General features: G+C 39.3%; 1 protein-coding gene across 2 annotated transcripts in view; it reads right to left on the bottom strand.

The window, feature by feature from the left end:
* The window catches only part of rfc5 (replication factor C (activator 1) 5), a 76,591-nt gene that overhangs the window by 37,700 nt on the left and 23,230 nt on the right, over positions 1-15,661 (bottom strand). For both annotated transcript variants that reach the window (XM_072248014.1, XM_072248015.1), the window contains exons 4-5: positions 9,001-9,080; positions 1,301-1,374 (exon numbers count right to left, since the gene is read on the bottom strand). In XM_072248014.1, coding sequence (XP_072104115.1) covers positions 1,301-1,374; positions 9,001-9,080 — 154 coding nt within the window. The remainder of the gene's footprint in view (positions 1-1,300; positions 1,375-9,000; positions 9,081-15,661) is intronic.

Here is a 15,661-nt window from a genome sequence, read left to right as displayed (position 1 = left end):
GCAGTTTTGGTCTCCTTATTTAAGAAGGGATGTGCTGACGTTGGAGAGGGTACAGAGAAGATTCACTAGAATGATTCCAGGAATGAGAGGGTTAACATATGAGGAACATTTGTCCACTCTTGGACTGTATTCCTTGGAGTTTAGAAGAATGAGGGGAGACCTCATAGAAACATTTCGGATGTTGAAAGGCATGGACAGAGTGGATGTGGCAAAGTTGCTTCCCATGATGGGGGAGTCTAGTACGAGAGGGCATGACTTAAGGATTGAAGGGCGCCCATTCAGAACAGAAATGCGAAGAAATTTTTTTAGTCAGAGGGTGGTGAATCTATAGAATTTGTTGCCACGGGCAGCAGTGGAGGCCAAGTCATTGGGTGTATTTAAGGCAGAGATTGATAGGTATCTGAGTAGCCAGGGCATCAAAGGTTATGGTGAGAAGGCGGGGAAGTGGGACTAAATGGGAGAATGGATCAGCTCATGATAAAATGGCGGAGCAGACTCGATGGGCCGAATGGCCGACTTCTGCTCCTTTGTCTTATGGTCTAAAATCAGGTAATTGCAAAAGACTCACAAACTTTTTCTTGCAACTGTAAATAGTTACAAAGATATAAAAAGCCAATTAACAAATTATGTATTTAAATGAAATACAGAACAAATTGGAACACTACCAATCCTATACAGTACTATAAAACTGTGTAGTAGTTCCTAAAAGTTTTCAAAAGAGGAATTCACCCAGAATACACTGACATGTTCTTTTGCTTGACTAATGAGCAAAATCAGCACAGACATCTAATACAGGTAATGGACAGCCTTCATACAATACTTTGGACAATTGCATCCTCCAAATCTTCATTTTCATTGTAACATTCAAGATGATTGTCAATACCTTCAAATTCTTTGTAATTCCTAACTTGCTGAAGCAGTGAAATCATTTCATTTTCACTCCCAGCCATTTCTGGCATCTCCAAGCCTGCATTCTTGAAACCACAGTGAGCAAAACAATTCTGAATTGCCTTACTGCTTATTTTTCATCAATGATCAGAGACAAATATCACTGTTTGTTGAACGTACAGTGTCCCAAATAAACTAAAGTAATCCTGGCTACTTTCTCAGTTTTGTTCAAGAGTTGCCCCAAATAAGTGGCTGCACTGAATAGCCGATAGCCCCATTAAGCGGAATCCATCACAGATTTGGTTACTTTATTAACACAATAATTTGCGTGTCTGCCATTACAACAAACAAGAGAATATAAAAATGGGTAGTAGTAAGATTCTTTTTAATTAAACGTTAATCTAGATCTTACCTCTTCTGAGGGCATTCTGAGCATCCTGAGTCATAGCATCTGCCTCATCTAGGATAACAAGCTTAAAGCCTTTCCTGAAAGAAGTAATTAAACAAAGAAATTACCTACTTTTTTCTTCTGAAAAGTTTAAAAATAATACTCAATGGTCAGTTAATGAAGAAGAGCTTTAAATTATTATTTGCACTATTAAAAGTAAAACTGGAACAAAATAAGTGATCAACAGTTACAATTTGAACAGAAATGATTATAGTCATTGAAGAAATGAGTATTCATTGTGAATGTACAAAGGGGGTTTTAAACAATCTGTTCAAAACAAAAGGCATAGTGCTATGAAACCAGGAGAAAGTGGTTATGAGAGTTCTCAACAATGATTCATGATCCTATAAAAATTATGGCTTTAGGTGATAGGCAAGAAAACTGCTGCTTAGCAACTCCGTTAGTGATTTGAGATTTTTCCACATTGAATACCAAATGGAATAAGCAAAGAATACAGACCATATCTGTATTAGTATCATCATTAACTAAAATGGTTATTCTGAGGACAAAGCTGCCAGAAATGGCCTAGAGCAGGGTTCCACAAGCAGTTATAATTTTAAAAAATAAGCATAATTTATTGAACTTAACTTTGCGCAACATGTAATGCCAGCGCTTGCAGTGGTGGGCAGTGACTGAGTAGACCCGATAGCAATCTCAGCCCAGTATGGCAGTGTGCAGTACGACTATTAATTTTTTGATTGAGTCCATTCTCAGATTTGATGCGAGATAGGGGAGACCATTGATAGTTGGTGAGTGCTGTATTGCATGAAGGGGAGGATGGTATGCTAATGAGGAGCATGAAGTGCATTTTCCGAGCATTGAATGGACTTGCCCAACTTGGGCTGTGATGTCCGCCTCTCCCTCCTGAATTACCACCCCCAACTTCCCTTAAGTGCCGCCAACTGACTTAACGGAAACGAACAAACTCTACCAATATAGTAGAAAATTGGTGGGAAATTTTCATTCTAATCAAGGAATTTTTAAGGACCGTGATTCAATTGCTGGCCTGCCACTTTGCTGTTGTTGTGAATGTTGCAAAAGGTGGATTGCATAGGTTAGAAGTGAGGTATTGTGAAGTTTTCATATTTTTGAGTTTTTCCTCATTTAGCTATTTATTATGCCATTCTAATGCAACAACAGACACACAAAAAAAGCTACTTATCAATGGGGTTTACATGGACTGGTGATCCAAGCTATCCTATTCCATTGTGCCTAGTCTGTGGCAAACAACTTACAAATGTAGCAATGGCTCCAGCAAAATTGAAAAGGCACTAACTACAGAACACAGACATGTGATACTTAAAAGTGCTGCTTATTTTAAACAGCTATTGGAATCTCAAAACAGAGTAAAGCTTTTGTTAATACAGTCACAGTCAGTAAAAAGTCTCAGGAAGCAAGTTATTTAGTAGCAGGACTTGTTACCCAAGAAAGGAAAAGTCACACAGTTGGTGAGAACCTAATAATGCCAGCATGTAAAATTATAGTGGGTAAAATGCTAAGACAAGATGCAATACAAGAAATTGAAAAGGTTTCCGTTTCAAACAGTACGATATGTCGATACTGATGACATGGTACATGATGCTGAAGAGGTTTTGTGTGATAAACTGAAAGACAACAGCTTCTCTATCCAAGTTGTTGAGTCAACAGATTACACCAATAAATGTCATGTTGTAGCATTTGTTAGATTTGTAAATGATGGTGAAAATCAAGAAAACCTTTTCTGTTGTGAAGAGCTAGCCGAAAGAAACAAAGACCAAGATATATCTAATGTTTAGTCTTCATATCTGGAAACATAAGGTCTGTCTTGGAGGAACTGTTGGCATCTGTACCGATGGTGCCCGTCAATGAGAGGGGCTCCATGAGAGGTTCCATGAGATGCTCCATGAGAGGTTTCATTTCTCTTGCAAAAAAGAAAATCCTAACGTTGTCACAACACACACACTGCTTCAACATTGCAAATAAAATTTTCATGTTGTAAACAGCATTATTTAAAATGAATGTACAACCTTTATTTAAATTAAATCTACCGTGCCCAGCTTTAGAAAATGTAAATCCCATTTTGATTTAAGCTAATTATTTAACAGAAATTTGTTAATGTTTGCCTCATGAGTTTTAAAAATTTATGCAAGGGAAAGAAAAATTTCAAGAAAGGTAAGCTAAGCTTAACTACCTGTTTTTTCCAAGAAATGTTGGCTAAAAGTTCATTCTCTACTCAAAAGAGCATTGACAGTTATTTTTGGATTATTATATCTACAACTTACTGATCACACTAATGTACTGAGAGATGTAGATATAATATTTTTATGCAGGGGTTCCCTGATACCTGAAAATTATTTCAAGGGTTCCTCCAAGGCAAAAAGGTTGAGAAAGGCTGGCCTAGAGGAAGCTATATATGAATCTACCAAGGGCAAAACCCTATTTTTCCTTTTTAAAGGAATAATAGACTTTTCCACATTATCCAGAGGATCAGAAGAGATGTCCACACCATCCTGTGGGGGAAAAAGTGGCAGTCGTCTTGCAGAGGACATCTTCCACTGTGTGGCATTGCCACACGAGATGGCAAAGATTTAGAACAAATCTTGTGGCTTAAGACTATGCACCCATGAAGTACATTAGTCAATCATGAGGAAAGGAACTACTGTATATTTCTCCCCAATCTCTATTGCCAGGTTCCATGTGGAGGAATATAGAAAAACATGCCAGGAGCAGCAGTGGGAATATCTAACAACCGGATGAAGCTATGTTTGGAATCAATATATGTACAGTAAACAGCAAAGCAGCATGCTGCAGACAGAGCTAATAGATCAAAGCTCTCTCACATCAATCATGATTGGCAATAGACAATTAAACAGCTAATGGACGGAATAAGATATGATAAATAATTCTATCCTGAGCATTTCTGAGCTCATGATACGAGTGCAAAAGACAAGCCTGTAGAGCCTGCAACAATATTTAGCTACCTATAACTGCTGGAGAGTGAACTATCATGGAAGACAGTCTTCGACCAATCAGATTTACTCAACCTGATATTAACAAGCCATAGTAGCATAGCAGTTAGCATGATGATATTACAGCTCGAGGCTTCGGAGATTGGAGTTCAATTCTGACATCCTCTATAAGAAGGTTCATACATTCTTCCCAAATGCACGTGGGTTTCCTCTGGATGCTCCGGTGTCCTTCCATAGTCTGAAGACATCTGGGTTAGTAGGTTAATTGGTCATTGTAAATTGTCTTATGAGGCTAGGGTTAAACTGATGGGTTGCAGGGCGGCACGGCTAGATGGACAGGATAGGCACTGTATCCCTAAAAAAAATAGATACACTGAATAAAGAGTTAAATGCCCTGACATTCAGCTGTGCCCCAGAGCTAAACATACCTCATTATTATTGTTATATTTATTGCTAACATTATTGCCTTTAATAAAACAGCTCTTACGCTACAATTTACCATGAACATCCTATCTGGACAAAGCAAAAAAGCATCTCACATGGTTACTCATTATTACAGTAATGGAAGATGTCAGCAACAATCCTTACAATGTGGCACTTCCTCATGAATAACCCATTTCTTGCTTCAACTTAGTTTCTACCAGCAAGACAAAATAAATTAGAAGTCGAGTGGAATCAGGATTAAAACACCAATGACCAGATAATAACAAGATTAGGTAGCTAAAGAAGTATGGCTTTTGCCACAAGTCAGAAACTGAGTTTTCTGTGGCAAGCAACTGACTAACTGACTTTCCAAAAGCTTTTCCTCTATTCGAAAGACACAAGTCAAACTGTGACAGGGAATAGCAAACTTGCCTGGAATGATATAGGTTCAACGCCATTAAAGCTCACATTGTTTGGGACAAAACTGCCTGCTTAACATTCCATTTACCATGTCTTTACTTCCCATCAGCACCAGTGTATCATGATTTCAATGTGCATGATCTATATCAGTGGTTCACAACATGGGTGACATCACCTCCCTGAAGGCGATGGGAGTTCCCAAAGGGACGATAAAGATAAAGGGGGCAGTGGGGGGTCACTCAGTAGCAAGAGCAGCAGCTGAGGGATTATAAGCTTAATTTAATAAATGAATTACTTATTATAAACATCTCAATTCTCAATGCCTCCAAATGGATTACAACGATCATGTAATCACCTTAACTCTTGCTAACCCACCATTCTCTTAGACTTTCTTCAAAGCGCGTTATTCTTGTGGAAAAGCAATTTATCCCTTCTATATCTGGCACATCATGAGAAATCTATACTGAAGAAATCTTCAGGTAGTCAGGTTTTGCCTCAGCTATTATTGATTGCAGCATTTGAGGTTGGACTTGGTCGTTGATCCATAATGAAAATGGCAGAAACAGACCCAAGGAAAAAGTATAGATAGTATAGTATGAAGTACCTGAAATATGAATTTATACCAAGCAGCCAGTTAATCCTGTGTGAAAATTCTTTTTTCAAATGAAGCAATGAAACCATCTAGGCCCCTTCAACATTTGAAGAGTACCCTCTCATAAAGCAAACAAGAACTTGCTTATTTTTAGACACTTTGGTGAAAACGTTCAAAATCATAAAAAAAATTCAAAACATGTTTGCCAGCACTTTGAAACAGAACAGCAATGTTTTTCATGTTTCATACATTTTATTACTCATTACTAAATCTGGAAAGCTCTACACAATTGGAATAGAGCTGATTCTGCCAGCAATAAGGAAGGTCTGAGTACTGTGTTGCACAAGTCATCAGACTAAATAGAGCAATTCCACTCAGCAACAACTCTGTTCAAAAATGAATAAATGAAATGTCTGAGAATGTGGAAGACACATTGAGTAGTGTACAGTACTTAGGATAACAGAATTTGCTCTGCAGTTGGATGAATCAATTTTGCCAGACAACAAATCTTTGTTTCTTGATTATGTTCACTTCATAAAAGGTGGTTCAAGAGTTGTTATTTGCAAGAGGACTAGAAACAGACACAAAGGACAAGTCAATATTTCAGGTTGTTGAGCAATTTTTCAAAGAGAAATATTTTTGCTTGTGCATCAGATGGGGCACTACCAATGACAAGACACCAATCGTGAGATTATTACTTTCTTGAAAAAAGCTCTATTTACCATTCACTGTGTAATCCAGACAACAGTTTGTCACAAAAACCTGATATCATTAAATACTGTTATCGAAGTGCTAAATAATATCAAGCCCCATGCTCTCAATTCTTGACTATTTTAAGAGCTTTGTATTGAGAATGACGAACAGTTTCACGCTTGCTGTTGCACACAAATGTCAGGAAGCTCTTAGAAGGAAACGATCTGAGATGCTTTCATGTGCTTTTTGAAACTGTGATAAAATTCTTTGAAGGCTTGAATGCTCCATTCAGTAATCAAATCAAGAATATTAGGTAATGTACTGCTTATTTGACAGAATTATTGACTAAGTTTTATTAAATCTATGTTCAAACGTGAGGAAATGATGTGTATCTTATAGAAGTCAAATCAGCCGTCTCCACATTTCTGTCCAAGTTAACCCTATTTAAGTGCAACATTGGCCGTGACCTTTTCCAATTTCCAAGCCTCTCTGAGTTAGAAAAGAAAGATAAGATTACCAGAGGATGATCTTCAAGTATACTGTGCCCAGCTGGGTGAGCTGTACGAGGACATGTCAGAGGGATTTCAGGATCTTCGCTCAATCCAAATTGGGTAATGTCCATTCCTGAATACTTGTAATGAAGCATTAACAGGAAGGATGGAAGAAGAACTTATCTCACTACAAAATAACTGAACTGAAACCAAGATTTAAAAAAAATCATATCAAGCCTGTTGGTTGAAGAAAGAAAACTCTGATCACTGTTCTGCACTGTGGAAAAGGTAAAGATGTTTTTTTTTTATTGCCTTTCCAACATTATATTTAATGGAGTCTCGTTTCAGTACAGTTGCACAACTTCTTTCAAAACAAAGAAACAGACAGCAAATTACTCAATGTTGGGATCTGATTCCTTCTGAGTGACATTCAACCTGATGTTGAAAAGCTGCTATCTTTGCACCAAGCCCATCCATCTTATTGAAAGGTTAAAAAACAATGAAGCAGTGAATAATTGGACTACTAATATATCCTCTAAAATTGTTGATGAAAACTGTTTTTAAAGGTAAATAAATAAATAATTCTGTTTGTAGCTTTACATAGATTTGAATAATTTTTGCATTTGTCACTGCTTTGAATTTGTAATTCCTATTTTCTTTCACTGGGGCATCATTTATCAAAATTCTTTATAGTTTTTATGTAATGGCGGGAAAGGGAGAGGGAGGCACTGGGGATGTGGTCTCATTGCCCAAAAAAGGAGTCGGTAAGCCAAAAAAGTTTTGGAACTACTGATCTATATGATGCAATGCAACTTAGAAACTTAATTGAAAAACACCTCTCAAACTTGCAACACCAACAGCTTACATTAAAGACATCAAATACGTGAATATTCCACAACTTAGTTTTCCAAATCACGCACCATTCACGTCTGGAAGGAAACTATCACTTCAGTGCCAAAAGGTCAAAAATCAGAACAATGTGAGGGAATTTTTAAAGTACCCAGGCATCAATTTAAAGGTGGTGATTCACCATCAACTTGTCAGGAGTAACTGACCATAAAACACAGAATCAGAATTACACCATTCAACCCATCAAATCTGCTCCACTATTCCATCATGGTTGATTTATTATCCCTCTCAACCCCATTCTCCTGTTTTCTCCCCATAACCTTTGATGCCCTTACTAATTAAGAACCTATCAACCTCCACTTTATATATACTCAATGACTTGGCCTCCACAGCTAGCTGTGGCAAAGAATTCCACAGATTCACCACCTTCTGTAAACAAAATTCTTCCTCATCTCTGTTCAAAAGGGATGTCCTCCTATTCAGAAGCTGCACCCTATGGTCCTAGACTTCCCCACGATAGGAAGCATCCTCTCCATATGCATTCTATTTAGGCCTTTCAATATTCAATAGGTTTCAATGAGATCCTCCCTCATTCCTCTAAAGTCCAGTGAGTATAGGCCCAGATCCATCAGATGCTCTTCATACATTTCTTTCATTCCCAGGATAATTCTCATGAACTTCCTCTGGACCCTCTCCAATGCCTGCACATCATTTCTTAGACAGGGACCTAAAACTGCTCACAAAACTCCAAATGCAGTCTGAGCAACACCTTACAAAGCTTCAGCATTACATCCTTGCTTTTATATTCTAGTCCTCTCAAGATTGGGCAATAAATAATACTACATTTCATTGAAGAATATATGACAGCTACTGACCACTGGAGGGGCATATTAAAAAGTGCTTCTTTTTGAAAAATGGACAAGATCTTCATTCTTAAATAAATCAATGAACTAATTTAATGGAATGGAGAAAGAGATTATATTGTACTAGATTGCGAAATTGTACAGGTTCAAGAAATATTAGTGAACCACAACCATAGAAGTCACAGTTCAAGTAACTATCAATAGGCATCCGATAACCCACCAGAAGAAACTACCTTTTAGAAGAGTTGATAGGATTACAAAGCTCGTTCAAATATACTTTTTCAGGCACATGTGAAAATTTAGAATTTTTTGTTTCACTGAATTTCATAGCTATTGCATCACAACTTGCAGACTTCTTCAAGAACCGAAGTCAAGAAGTACTTACTTGAAAATTGTTCTGGTACTGGCAAAGTTCAATATTGGTCCACGGACTGAGTCAATACCTCGGTCATCGGAGGCATTCAGCTGAAAGTACAGAATAATGTTACAGTATGAAATAAACTCCATGCCTGTTTACTGACTTGCAGATACGTACTAAAATGCTCACTAGCTAACCTGCCTTAATGATGGAACATATATATGTTAATACATAATGCATCTGACTGCTGACTGCCCGTTATGCCTCTGGCAATTAGGGCAGCAATTAAGGTCCTCCATTTCTCCATGAATGCTTCTGAGAAAGAGTCTTATTAAATTTACCATTATTCATACATTCTCTAAATACCCATTTATATTTCAACTCAACTTTGACTAAATCAAGAACTTATATTTCCAAAGGGGCAGTAAACCTAAAAGATGGAAGAGAAGCTCTTAAGCCTTAAGAAATATCTACTGATTACATCATTACAATTCTTTCAGCAGCTATACTGAATTAGGTGTGACTTCTCACTCATATGGATTTCAGTCACATAGGGACAAGAGAAAATGGGAGAAGAATCTGAACAAGGCAGCCAGTAGAAAGAGAAAAGCAATGTCTATGTTTCAGGTGACAAATTAATTGATAACTTGGTTTATTATTGTCCCATGTACCAGGGTGCAGTGGAGAGAACTGCCTCGCAGACCATTCATTATAATAGTGAAATAAAGTAGTACACAGTAACATATAACGGCCACAGAGAAAATGCAGTGCGGATGGATAGTAAGGTGCAAGGTGATAACAAGGTAGATTGTGAGGTTAAGAGTCCATTTTATTGCACTAGGGAACCATTCAATAGTCTTATAACAGCAGGATGGAAGCTGTCTGTGATCACCATGGTACGTGTTTTCAGGCTTTTGTATCATCAAAAGGGGGAGTGAATGTCCATGGTGGGTGGGGTCTTTGATTATGTTGGCTGCTTTACAAAGGCAGTGAGAAGTATAGACAGAGTCCTTGGAGGGGAGGCTGGTTTCCGTGACGAGCGGAGTTGTATCCAGAACTCTAGTTTCTTGTGATCATGGGCAGAACAGTTGCCACACCAAGCTGTGATGCATCTGGATAGGATGCTTTCTACGGTGCAACAATAAAAATCGAGTGATAATTCACACACAACAGCATGATACTGCCTATTTGTCAGAATTATTTGCAAAGTTTAGTGATATCAATCTTCAATTGCAAGGAAATGGCCCCTAAAAGTCAAAGGTAAAGCAGCTGTCTCCATATTTCTGTCCAAGTTAATCCTACTTAAGTGCAGCATTGGCTGTCATGACCCTTTTCAATTTCCAAGCCTCTCTGAGTTGGAAGAAAAGGAAAGAATTCCAGCATCTGCAGATGATGGTATTCACAAATTCCAGATTGGGTAATAAATCCATTCCTGAACACTTGTAATGATGAATTCACAGAAGGATGGAGGAAGAACGGATTTTGCAACAAAATGACGTTGAGCTAAAGCCGGGGTTCAAATAATCACATCAAACGTTTGGTTGCAGAAAGGAATCTATGAACGCTATCCTGCACTGTGGAAAAAGAACATGAAGTTCTTTACTGCCTTTGCAACATCACATTTAGTGGAGCACGGTTTCAGTGGAGTCACCCAGCTTCTTTTAAAGCAACAAAACGGACTACAAATTACTGAACGTGAAGACCTGAGCATCCTTCTGAGTGACAATCAACCTGATGTTGAGAAGCTGATCTCTCTGCACCAGGCCCATCCAACTCACTGAAAGGTGAAAAAGCAGTGAAGTAGTGAACAGCTGGACTACTAATGTACCCTCTAAAATTGTTGATGAAAATTGCTTTTAATGTAATTAAATAAACAAATTATTTTATTTGTAGCTTTAAATAGATCTGAATAATTTTTGCAATTATTTGTCACTGCTTTAAATTTGCATTTCATATTTTCTTTCACTTTGTATTGAAAATCTAGATTCTTTATAGTTTTTTTTAATAATGGCTGGAAAGGGAGAGGGGAATGCTGGGGATGTAGGCTGAGAGCCAAGGGCCGGTAACCCATAAAAGTTTGAGAACCACTTTTGTAAAGGATAGGGCCACCTGATTTGAACGCTGCAATCCTAGACTTCAGTAGGGAGTGGATCCCCCATTTCATCCATCATTTTCTGTTTCAGGACATACTAATTGCCCTTTTTGGTATAGTCATCAACACACCTGCAGATCCTTCAGCAGAGAAATCACTAACCTCAAACATTAACTGTTTTTCCACAAATGCTGCCTGATCTGTTCAGTATCTTCACTATTTTTGGTTTTATTTCAGTTTTCCTGGATCATCAGATTTAATGAAAAAACAAAACCTAAGTATAGGCTTAAGTATAGTTGTTCCTTTAATATATAATTTGCTGTATTTATTGATAACATAATTTCCTTCGATCTGAAGTCAATATTACACATTTTCACTCCACATTTAGGTCTCCATTTCTGTTTGCACCAATACGCTTCTCGGTCTTTCTCAGTGCTATGCTTGCCAGAAGGTTATGAACTAGTGTGACACACATTATTTGATGTGAATTTTGCTCATCACAGAAGGATTTTTTAAAAAATGGTAATTTTACATCATAAAATAAGTTTCAAAATATCCTTTCTACCACCGTAACTGCTTGTTAGAATCAAAAGGCTGAAAAAGAATCAGGATCTATGGTTAAACATAGGAATATGTTAACATAATTGGGATGAGAAAACTATGAAACTAAAAGGATAAATCTTATTTACAGTCAAACACCCTTTAAACAAGGGTTTGGTTTATTATTAATATTGTATTTTTTCATGTAAATTTCCATCTTTAAGAAATACTTGTACAGCTTTTCAAATGTCAGTCTCCTCCCCCACCACATCTCTAATAATTCTTGAAAATACTGATTTTATTAAAACAAAACAGTAACATCCTTCAAATATTCATTTTGATGGGCTACTTTTCATCTGCAAGTTTCCAAGACGTCTTTAAGTAGCGGTGCCCTAGGAAGGCGGTGTCCATTATTAAGGAACCCCACCACCCAGGACATGCCACCTTTTCATTATTACCATTGGGAAGGAGGTAGAAGAGCCTGAAGGCACACTCTCAGCGATTCAGATACAGCCTCTTCCCTTCTGCCATCTGATTTCTAACGGACATTGATACTTCAGTACTTTTTTTGTTTTCTTTTCTTTGCACAACTTATTTTAACTGAACTATTTAATATACATAAAACTAAAAAAAACTAAACTACAGTAAATATTTATATATACACAAACTTACAGTAATTTAGCTTTCCCCCATATATTTATTTAACATATATTTCATTGTATTGCTGCCATAAAGTTAACAAATGTCACAACATACGCTGGTGATATTAAACCTGATTCTGATTTGGTAATGAATGCATGCTTTTGGATCATTAAGAGCTTTATAGGAAAGGAAAGGTACGTCACATCCGGAGTTTCTCCAGTTGGCGGACGATTTCCCTCCACGCCTCTCTGATGTAGTGGGGATTCAAGTACGAGGCAAGTTACAGCAGTGGTTTGTCATTGCCTTCTGCAGGTGAGTTTCCAAAGAGGTCACCAGCTCGTAACCCAGCATGGATGGAAAGCGTGTAGGGGAGCCGGCTGGCTGGATTCGAACCCAGGACCTTTCGTCCCGAAGTCTGACGCTAATGCCACTACACCACCGGCTGGGTCAAGAGTTTTATATTTTCTCAAAATCCTTACAAGAATGCACCAGCTAAATATTCACTGATCATTAATCACAAGAAGATGGTAAATCTCAGCGGGAATCAACATCAAAGGTTTAATTTGTTTCATATTTGGTTGAAAATACATGGGGACTGGTTTTCAAAGTTTTCATTTCTATCAAGAAGAATCCACTCCTCTAACTGCTCAAGATTTCCTGATTACTTAATGAAAATGACAAGGAAGCATCCAGTTCCCAGGGCTCACACCTGCTTTGTTCTAAGGCCATTAAAATAGTAGAGATATTACAGCACAGGCAATGGACATCCAGTCCATTACTACTATTGTGTCTGAGTAAAGCAAGCACATTCTCCAGCTCTTTCCCCAATGCCTTGTAAACTATTCTTCCTCTTGAGTATAGGAGCTAAAATGTCACGAGGATAATTCCAGGAATGAAGGGGTTAACGTATGAGGAGCGTTGGCAGCTTTGGGCTTGTAGTCACTGGAACCTAGAAGAATCCAAATGTTGAAAGGACCAGATACGGTGAATGTGGATTGGATGTTTCCTCTGGTGGGGTATCCAGAACTACAGGGAACAGCCTCAAAATTGAGGGGCGACCTTTTAGAACAGAAGGAAGGAAGAATTTTTTTTAGCCAAAGAGTGATGAACCTGTGGAATGCTCTGCCACAGACCGCGATGGAGGCCAAGTCTGTGGGTTGTTACGTACCCCGTAACTGGGTTGCCAAACCAGCAGAAATGGATCACTCAGTTGGAGTCTGGATTACTAGAACTAAGAAAGTTTTATTAAAGAAACAAGCAACACAGTACTCTAATCAAAATGATAATAAATGCAACAGCTCAGCAATGATAAACACGCATGTACACAGAATTAAGATAACAGGATCAATCAAGCTCTATCGTTGTCCAGGGGTAAATGACCAGTTTCAAAGTGACGCAAAGTTCAGTTCAGTTCGCAGTAATCGCTGCTGTGGGAGATGGACAGTGGGGGGAAGGAGAGAGAGAGCAAAACGAATGAATATTCAAGCCGCTTCCACACAGACCTTCCATATTCTTCTCAGTCAGCATTCGTGCAAGCCCCTTGTGATGTCATCTGAGGTCACCGACCGTGACCCCTCCGTTTCCAGATACGATCGTTTCTCTGCGGTGAACCTGCCACCCAGGCAAGGGTGGACACACATCAGGTTCCCGCCGATCGTGCCTTTCCACCCTGTGCGTCTATGGCTTGTCCCGCGACCAGCCGTCCAAAATTTCCTACCGACTTGTGGGAGACGCACCGCTTCCAGGGTCTCATTACCTTGGGGTGTCGTGTGTGTGTTGCCTTAGCGAACCTGTCCCTTTTTATCCCCCCGCTGGGGTATCGCCTGTCCATCACTTCAAACAGTTCAGGGTTCAAGGGGGGAGCCGATCTTGACAGCTCTCCTTCCGTTACTCTCTCCCGTCCCTTCATTAACATCTCCAAATGCTGCTCCATTGTTTTTCTTATCTCTCTTTCTCCTGAAGACAGGTGGCAGACCAACTGCTGATCCCACTGGTGCCAGCCCAGGCCAGCTAACATCTTAATTTATGTGTATTCTCGTCACACTTCCCCCCTTTAAGGATTTTTACCGGGGTAAAAATTACAAACATGAATACGTTATTTGATACACACAAATATACATCTTTATCAGCTATTTGGCTAATACAGCGAATTTGAAGTTGTCAACACCTGACAGACAGTCAGCCATCACATTTTCTGTTCCTTTTATATGTGTTATTAATAATCCCTTAGACCAGGCTCCAACTTAGCAAACTTCATAGTGGCCAAAAACACTGATGAATTGCGATCAATGTAACCTCTCATTGGGTTTCGTCCCGGGCCAGAATAACAAGGGTCGTCCCATTCCGACTTAGTTCTTTCTCGCAAGGGCTTAGTAGGAGGGGGAGGGGTAGTAACCGCAGAGTTATTGCAAAACTTCCTACAGTACCCCACCATCTCCAAGAGCCTTCTGAGGGCCCTCTTGTCTGTCGGGGCTGGGATGTCAGAGATAGCCCGCACTTTAGCTTGCATCGCTGCCAGCTGCCCCTGTATCACCACAATTCCCAGGTAAGTGACCTTCGTGTGGCCGAACTCATTTTTTTCAAGGTTCACTATCAAGCTGGCTTCAGACAGCCGTATTACATTGCCAATACACACCTCTGTGTTCGTCAGCCCTTTCGTCACTGATTACTCATTCTATAGGGATGTTGCTCGCTAGGCTAGCCTAGTGTAACAAACACCACCCAACGTCCCAGTTCTTTGCATCACCTCGGGACAATCAAACACACGTGTGCGAGTTGTTTAATTACTTCCCCTAAAGAGTCGCGTTGTTCAGGGATTAAGGGAGAGACCTTATCAGCAGAGCTGGCCAAAACAATAGCCTTCTCCCATCTGGTCGATACCATACTCATCTTTTCAAAATGTTTTTTTTCTCTTATCGGGGGGACCCTAGCTTCATTGATTTCCGCACTAACACCGACTAGGTTTGTTAGCATATCAAAAGCCTGTGACCGTCTCAGTTCGCGTCAGTCATAATCAATAACATCCTTCCCCCTGGGCAGCTGGTAATCCTCTTTCATGATTCCACCAACTGCTTCCTCCAGCACCTCAACATGTCCACCGAGGGGTACCTTGTGGGCCAGGTTAAAAATCTCATCCCCATAACTCTTTTGCACCACCCCCCATTCCTCATCTGCGGGTACGGTGCTTGGTCTCCCTTTCTTCCTTAGCACTTCCTCCTCCACACAATAGCCTACTGGTTCCCTTGTTAATTCTGCGTCAGAGAGAGCTGTCTCTGCCAAAACAATCAGCCCCTCGTCTCGCTCCTGCGCCTGCACAAATTCTTTCTTGGCTAATGCTAAGTCTGTCTCAGCTCCCTCATTACCTCTTGCTTCACTACACTCCTTCTTTTCACTTTCTACCCCCTTCTCGTACAA

This window comes from Mobula birostris, chromosome 31 (genome assembly GCF_030028105.1).
Source record: "Mobula birostris isolate sMobBir1 chromosome 31, sMobBir1.hap1, whole genome shotgun sequence".
Classification (NCBI taxonomy): Eukaryota; Metazoa; Chordata; class Chondrichthyes; order Myliobatiformes; family Myliobatidae; genus Mobula; species Mobula birostris.
This window is presented reverse-complemented; position numbering and strand designations above follow the sequence as displayed.